The sequence below is a fragment of the Octopus bimaculoides genome, chromosome 9, assembly GCF_001194135.2.
Source record: "Octopus bimaculoides isolate UCB-OBI-ISO-001 chromosome 9, ASM119413v2, whole genome shotgun sequence".
NCBI lineage: Eukaryota > Metazoa > Mollusca > Cephalopoda > Octopoda > Octopodidae > Octopus > Octopus bimaculoides.
In genome coordinates this window covers 23,263,056-23,272,163 of record NC_068989.1, presented here as the reverse complement: position 1 = coordinate 23,272,163, position 9,108 = coordinate 23,263,056, and the positions used below count along the sequence as shown (strand labels likewise).

General features: G+C 34.4%; 1 protein-coding gene across 2 annotated transcripts in view; it reads left to right on the top strand.

Annotated features, from left to right (window-relative positions):
* The first annotated feature begins 694 nt into the window (after window positions 1–694).
* LOC106868944 (myosin-2 essential light chain) overlaps window positions 695–9,108 on the top strand; it is a 29,856-nt gene continuing 21,442 nt past the window's right edge. The window contains exons 1-2 of one of the 2 annotated variants that reach the window (XM_052970503.1): window positions 695–848; window positions 1,009–1,036. In XM_052970503.1, the coding sequence (XP_052826463.1) occupies window positions 846–848; window positions 1,009–1,036 (31 nt within the window). In that variant the 5' untranslated portion in view covers window positions 695–845. The remainder of the gene's footprint in view (window positions 849–1,008; window positions 1,037–9,108) is intronic. The other variant, XM_014914418.2, reaches the window with a different exon arrangement.

The following is a 9,108-nucleotide window of genomic DNA, read 5'->3' as shown; positions in this document are numbered from 1 at the left end:
GAAAGTTATTTGGAAACAAAGAAGAAAGCACACTTGTGTAGGTAGTCCAGAACTCTTCCAATACCTCCATGAATATGACATAATTGAAGTCCAAGATATAGTATTTCCGAGTAAAAGATGGGGGCAGAATTCTGGTTTAAGCATTGCATATAACTCCTCATAACTTTTTTATTTTTTGGAATTTTCAGAAAATTTTTGCAGATTTGTATTCTGCACAGGGGAATTCATACAATTAAGAAAACAATTTTCGTGTGTCTGATTTAAGGGTTATTTAGCTGTTATTTTTAGCACATCTCACGACCACCAGATACCTTCCTCACTTCTTTGTCACACTGACATGTATTGATGTTTTTCAATATTTTCTCCCTATAAACACATTTAACGGAATGATGATGAGATTTAAGCAAAGAATTCGGACTGTCCGTATTTCAAACTCTATTAAAAATTCGAAAAAGAGTGGAACTTTTTGGGCTTATGAAGCGGGGAGGGGTTTCAAAAATATTTTATAATCGTATAAATTACTGTGTGTAGAACACAAATTCGCAAAAATTACCTGAAAATTCCAAAAATAAAAGTTATATGGTGTGCTTAAACTATAATTCCGCCAAGATAAGTGGTCACAACTGGGACGTCTTTGATAATAGATCGGCTGAGTCAGAGCTGACATAGGAGAGGGGATGGTATTTAAACATTTTAAACATCCACAAGCTGAACGAGGAAGTAAAATTGAATGAATTAGTCAGTCAGTCAGTAGTAAAGTGTGACGCTAAGCTAGTGTGTGTTGTTTGGTCCCATCAGCCATTAGTAACGGAAGTAGTATTTCACTCATCATTCAACTTGACAAAATGGTAATTGTCTCCTTCTTACTTTTCTCGCTTATATTTCACATTTTCACCATTTAATCGACTCATTTAAAAAAAAATATATTGCTGTTTTTCCCCTCCTTGTTATTATAAATGTTAAACTATATCTCTATCTAAAATATCTTTCATATCCTTATCTTTTCAGTCGCAATTAACAGAAGAACGTATTGGAGGTAAGATTTAATTGAGAAAGAAAAAAAAAACCCCCAGTTATTTATTTTTCTCCTTCCCTCGAAATATTTTGACAGTTTATATGTTTACTCTATGTTTTATTTTTATTCCTTTGTTTCTCTTTCGTCGCTCTGAAACTTAATTTTCTTTACCTCAAAAATGCTCCGCTTTTTTTTCTGTTAATGAAATGTCAACTTAGTTCAGACCTTACAAAAACAGAAAGAAAAACACCCCTTTTTCGCAGGACCTTTATTCTAAATATCTTCATCTGTAGCCATTACACCACCTAAAATATCTTTATTTCTTTGCTATTGTAATAACCACACCTTAAAATGTTATTATCAACAGTCACCACACAATGGTGGTTGTAGCGACAGGAAAGTCGTGAACTTTAAAATCTGGCACAGATCGACTTTATCTTTGATCTACCTCGGGTTATACAAAATAAATAACATTACCACCCTTCCATCATATTCACTAACTATACAGCTTCTTAATTAACCCTCATAATAATTACGTTATTGTCATGGCGTGTTAGTCATACTTCAATTAATATTATTTACTAACTTTCCCAGCGAGGGAACTGGTATCCTCTGAATGACTATTTCTTACTAAATTGTCTCAACGAATACAATTTAGTTGTTTAAAACTAAGCAGTATGGATCGATAAAGTTGAAGTGAGTCTCGTTTGGTTTAAAATAAAAAGATAGTTGATTTAATCGCTTCATTGTTGGTATTTAGGTGAGAAAGAAGGCAGATAAAAGTCGACATTGACTGAAACACACAATCGAAAAATAATCAGCGAGGGAATGAATCTTTGTCTGCTGTGTCTGACCTGTTAAAATGATAGCTAAAACATCCCTCAGATCATTTAAGGGCACTGTCCTAAAGGAAAAATAGACATTCGTTAATGTAGTCTGAGTTAATGCTATAGATATTTACTAGATGGGATTGTCACGGTCTTTGAATACTTTTGATGATGGGGGGTCTCTTGAATGAGGTCTGGAGTTATAGACAACTGACACTGAAGGAAATGAAAATGTCTGTAAGACATTCAACTTTGTGATTTACTCTTGTTTTTTTATCTCCACTATTTTATTACAAAATATTAATTTAACTTAGAATGACTGTCGCCTTTGGGGTGGTAAAATTTGTTCTTTAGCCCTAGGTCAATCCTGAGTAAACATATCTTTGATCGTAGACATTCAGATATGGCAATCGTCATTTTTGTTTCATCAAAATTACAGTCCTTCCTTTTTTAAGATGATCGAGGGTAATTTTAAATATTTGGGTCTTTTTTTAGCAGGGTCAAGTGACTAGTTAGAGGCTCTAATTGGTTCGCAGTAGTTATGTCACATTAAATAGTGGTTGATGAAATCTTGATTGGTTGCCGGGCTAGACATATCTTTGAGTTTGTCACTCCCTAGAATATCTACCTACATAAATGCCTGAGACTTTGGATTCATTTGTTGTTTAGTCCCTAAATGAGCAGATCCATAACCAAAGAGGTTCCGTTCATGCATACCATGCTTTTATTTAGAACTACTGTGTCTGTAGTGAAAAATTTAAGGACCTTAAGGTGGAATTTGAAAGAGGTGTGACTGCTATTTTTAGCAGGTGGAGCTTAGGTGGTTGCTCGACGTGGCAGAAATAGCAGCTAAGTTTCCATCAACTCGCACTCCACTCCGTCTCCTTAGAAATTAATACATTAGATGATAGAAAAAAAGATGGAATGATTCAATACGGCGGAGGGAATGCGTTCGATCGTAGGTTAGCTCGATCCTGGCTGACGTGGGGTTAAGCAGCCTCCACTTCAAGGATTGCCATAGGCTCATCTATATGAGCATGCACCTCCATCTCGTCTTATTTCATTAAAGAATGTCTATTTTTTTCGTAAGTTAGGAAACGAAGTTGATGGGGGTGGGGGAACACTTGCAAGACCGTCTTAGCAGCGTTATAGGTTCCTGAGTAAATCAATGCACTAAGCCCTACAGTATTTATTTATTGACTAACCGAAAACAGATCAGAATTGGATCCCTAGACTCGCGAGGCCCCAGGACACTTGCCCAGTGTGCCCCATGCCTGTAAGGTGTTACTTGGGCTCTCAACTATGAGTTCACTGCATCTTATTACAGAAACAGCTGTAAGCTAATGAAGTTCATAAGATAATCGTTTATTCCTTTGTCATCTCATTTTCTCATTACCGCCCTGTACGCGACTAATGCTTCGTTTTGAAGCATACATATATTGAGTTCTACACCAGGTTATTAGTATCGCAATGTTTAAGTGAAATAATGTCTGTCTGTCTGTCCATATATACATACATACATACATACATAAGATATTTTTTGGCTAGAATAGGTGCTGCTTTGAAGAGTCAAGAGACTTATTGCTGTTTAGTCTCCGGTCATCCCAAGCTAAATTCTCTTGATCTAGGATTCATGTTATGTAATTAGAAGAGAGACATTGTGTTAGATATGATGATTTAAACCACCACAAATCTGCCTGACTGCTTCATAAACTAGTGTTATGCATGAAAATTTAAAAACAAAAGGCAACCATCACATAAACTTGAGTAAACTCATGAATGGTGCCCGCTAATTGAAATAAATGTGTGTATATGTATCTCCCTTTCTATCTCTAACTGATTTGTGGGGTAAAGAGAATAGAGAATGTACCCATTCATTATTCCTGATCATATATTACCATTACACATTGTTTTGTGTGATAAAAATATTGATTGAACTATGTAAAACTCTTCCTTCTATGTACTGTGTACATAGAAGGAAGATCTATGCTGGCAGAATACACATAATAGATACGATTTAAATATTAAAGTATCAGATTCATGTAGGCTTGTTTTAACTTTAGCTGAATATTGTGCAAATTTTAAATGGCTTAAAATTCCTCATCATTTTTAAAACCTGTTTACAAAGAACTAGAAATAACTTATACTTTTTTTTTGTTAGTAATTTTGCGCCCTATAAATCTAATTCGACATTTGATTCTCCTCCTGATGTAGTCCAAGGTTAGAGGGTCTCTCATTGCTGAAAGATATGAAACCCCTAATGGCCTTAGGAAGCATCACTGATGATGTGTTCAGGTGCATCACAGGATGATGTCTGGGAAAACATAAGAGTTCTTAATTGTCTCAAGTGTATTTTATTTCTGAAAATACTTGTACTTTGTGACTACTATTATATTTATCTTGTGTGAAGGGAAGGCTAAGGTTTTTCAGTTTTCATATTTTAGTGGTGTGTTTTGTCTGACATGAATGCTTAATTCCATAGCTTATACAGTCCGAACTGTTTCTTCCTCATGGAATATCACATTGGCAAGGCTAAAAGTAATATTCCAATATTAATATAGCCCATGTCATCATAATAATTTTATCTCCATATTATGGAACTGTAGATAAATAGTACTTCATTCAAACATACAGTTCTAGCCGTGTCCCTTCCACTTTTCTCTCCCTAATTACCCTGTGTGAGTAAGTGAAAGCAGGGTATTGTAATCACTTGTCTTTATCTGTTTGTTTGCAAAATTACTGGAAAATGGCTGAATGGGTTTTCACCAAATTTGGCAGAAATACTCATTGGGGGAATGGCTCGAAATGATGAAAATTTGTTTATCTTATCTTCAAAACTGGTGGACAGGTGAATCAAAATGTTTCGAGTATGCAAATTTTTTGCAAAAAAATTTATGTGCATGCGACCTATGCAGCGTTTTGGTGTGTTCTCAGCACAAGAATCTATTACTTGCACATAAAAAAAAAAAGGATTATTTCTGTTAAATACTATTTATCTCTCACCAGATGGAGTACTTTTTTTGTTGATATTACCATCATGGAACAGTACACTATACATATATATATATATATATATATTATCTGAAATGTATAGTATTAAATATCCATCACAGCTGGTCTTACCAATCGGTTTCATGTAATGAATACAATGGAGTGCTAGGTAACAAACCAATTATATAACTTTACACTCATCAGAGTTAGCCAATATGGAATATGGCAACTGCTCTCTATTCGAATAGAATAGAAAGCAGTCACCATATTCTCTTCCATATCAGCTAACTCTGATGAGCGTAAAGTTATATAATCGGCTTGTTACCTAACACTCCATTGTATTCTCTCCATGAGACCGACTGGTAAGACCAGCCGTGATGGATATTTAATACTTTACATTTTGGATAAGATACCTACTCTACTGACAAATATGAGTTCATCTCTTCCCTAACTTATGGTCTCTTAGATGACTCACATGTGTGTGTGTGTATATATATATATATATATATATATATATATATATATATATAAAATCTCATTTGATTTGACCCTTGTTTACGTGTGTATAGATCGTGGTGTATCTATGCATGTAGACATATGTTGGTACATACATACATAAATACATAGATATGCAACTCTGTGTGTGTGTACAGTGATGGATTCAAGGTTTCATTTATTTATGAATTGATTTCTTAATTTCACCGGAGTATAAATACCTATAATGGTGATAATTTAGATAAAAATATAAAAAAAAAAGAATCCAACTTACAAATTTTCCGATAAGCAAGTGGTTATATTATTTATATCCTACAATGAAGTACAGTACCTGTGATTTGCCTGCAATCATTGAAAGATGTTGAAAACTCTTCTCAAATCTATGCAATATTTTCTATAAATATTTCATTTTGTTCATTTTCTTTTTCATAATAATGATTATTATTTGAATAATCATTTAGTCATATGCAAATTTCACTCGTATGCATTTGGCGTAGACATCGATCAAGTCTTCTTTTAGCTGTCATCTACTTAGGCTTCTAATCCTCTTTTAGTCAAACACTTACAAAGCTTAACTCAGTTGAGTTAAAAAGCATCGATAAGCAATGCCTTGTAAGCCACACTATAATTTGTGAAAAATTTATCTGCACACAGGATATGCATCGCCCCTTCGATGCCTTTTTTTTTTTTTCATTCTGTCACGCTTTAGCTTCAGGTTGATCCTGAACAAGCAGGGGTATTATCAAGGGTGTTGCAGTTAACATCATTTTATCTTTTCCCCGCCAGACTACGTTATCCAATGAGTCTTTCCTTTTTGAAGTCTAGATGATGTGTGAGTTGAGGGACATTTAGTTAATATTTTTAATGGGTTGAGCAATCATGTTGAGGCTTCCTCACTAGCTCATGTATACTTCTCCATTGCTAGTAGTATTAAAATAGAATTAGTTATATATTTAGACCAATTGTACAGGTAGTAAATATACTCTTGGCCTTGTTGAAATATTGTCCTTACAAAACCCTGTGCAAAAACAAATATACACAATTGATTTTCTTTCCCATATTTGTACCTGACTTTCAGGTTTTATTAGTCTAAAACATGGAAGTTTTTTTAATGTTATGTGATGATGGCATTTATACTTTGTGTAACATCATGCTTGTGATAAATCATATTCAGTAATCATCTGCTTATATCTATAATGAAGTCAGCATCAACACACCTGAATGTGGTGAGAAAAAATTTTCATTTTATAAAGACTGTATTTATATCAAGAAGATAATTTTGGTGGGGTTATAATTTAGCATTAGCTAATTCCTGACTGAGCAGATCAGATATCTACGAATGTATTACTCATTCTACAAGGTGTCCACAAGGTCTGGGTACATAGAGTAAATAAAATCGTAACATAAACAATTAAATATAAGAAATAATAATTTCTTAAAGTGTGTTAATCCCCATGTACCCAGACTTTGTGGACACCGTGTATATTCCTTTTTATGAGAAAATACGGTTTGATTTGAGGGTGATTTGGTTACTACCTCTTGTCAGTGTCGGGGTATAGTGTGGTGGAGTGGCTAAGAGTAGTATATTTACAAGGTAGCTCATGGAAAGATGCTTGTACCATTTAAAAAGGAATATGAGAGGAAGAGGGATGACACAAAAGTGTATTAAGAGCTGTTCAGAGTTAGGAAATTGCTTGCAGGAAGGGAGATAGAATAAGTAAGTACTGTGTAAAGGAAAAATAGTTTATTGTTCAAATAAACAGTTTACAATGTGGGCTGGAGAGTGACAAGGCAGAAGTGGTAGATTTAGGAGGATTGTGATATGGTATGAGGTGGTAGTGTTAGAGCAGAGCCTTCAAATACCCAAGTTGTTACAGAGGCTCTATTGTTTCAAAGAAAGTTAGATTAGACAAGAGTTTTAAAGAATCTTACAAAAATTTGTATTTAAAGAATTGGCCAGCCACGCCAGAACTGAAGAATTAATATATATAATAGTGTGTGTGTATGTATATATGTGTGTGTGTGTGTGTGTGTATATATATACACACACACACACACACACACACACACACACACACACACACACACACACACACACACACATTCCTAAACAAGTATAAGTTGTATGAGAATTAGAATCTAATGAAGATATATAAATCTATGGTATAATATCTACAAAACCATCATAAAGTAAGAAACCAAGAACTAGAAACTTAATGAGTGACACATACACACACCTTGAGATAATGGTGTGTGTGTATATACATATATATATATATATATATACACATACATATATAGATATACACATGTTGGCATAATTTGTGCTTTACCTCTTTTTATATGACTCAGGCATTACTTAATAGTTCCTATTATTTCTCGAGCAGGCAGTCCGGTTAAAAGTTCATCATCAATTAAATATGTTTACATTCTCTGTTGAAATATTTACTTTTTATTATTCAGATTCTTCCATCTACAAGTTGCGACTGACTTCTGACATAAAATAGATAACACTGTCCTACTTCTATGTATATTATACCATTATGTCAACTTATATTTTTGGCTACGTTGACATTTACGTTCCAGTGTTTCTGCATGTTAATAGTGACATTGTCATTGTTGATATTGTTGCTGTTGTTATTGTGGTGAGGTTGCAAAATTGTAAGAACTTCAAACAAAAAATACCATACAGTGTTTCTTGTGACTCTTTACATTCTGGTTTCAAATCCTGCTGAGGCTGACTTCGACCTTCAAATTTCAGGTTCAATAAAATAAGTACCAGTCAAGTGCTGGGGTTGATGTAGTTAATTTGCCCCTGCTCTCTAACACTGCTGGCTTTGTGTTAGAATTTGAAGCCATTTCAAATTCTGCTAAGATCAACCTTGTTCTTCATCCTTTCAGTTGGGACACTAACTTGTTGCAATACAGCAACACCTGCAATGAATTATGCATAACACACACACACACTTGCACTGGATCTGGTAACCTATGTGCTGGCCAGCAATGGTGAAGTGCTGGTGGCAGATAGCCTGCAGATCACTGCTGCTGCTGGTAGCAGGACAGCAGTAACCAAGTAGTAGGCATTAGGAAGGGCATTCACCTGTAGAAACCATACCTATATATATATATATATGTGTGTATGTATATATATATATATATATATAAAGTTTAAAATCAAAACCGATTTCTCTTGTTCCTCTGGTAAACTCATTTATGTCCTCACATGTGCAGGTTGCCAAAACTTCTATATTGGACAGACGAGCTTCCCGTTGCGTAGAAGAGTAGCAGTCCATAAAGTACAAATAAATCTCCCTCAATACCGCCAAATTCCACCCAGTGGCCATATAGACTCTTGCGGCAGAAACAAAAACCCTAAATTCCTTATATTCCCTTTCTATCAATGTAAAGACAGAATCTCCACACAAGAAAGAATCAAGGAGAATCTTTTCATAGAGAAATTCCAACCATTTCTTAACACACATACCCCTCAGTGACCTTATTTCTCTAGGAACAGACATAAACTTCCTGTTGAAAAAAAGAGTTCATAACTCCAACTAAAAACATTTGTCTCCTCTTACACACACTTCCTGTTTTGACACCACACTTCCTGCTTGACACAGACTTTTAACCCCCTGTTTTAAACCTAACACAACTCTCAATTCTCATGCATCCTTATTTTTCCAACCATTATGTACATGAATTACCATTGAACTTCAAAAGCTCAAAGACAATATAATGTATTGGTATATTTATTTTTTTATATATTATTTTCTTCATTTT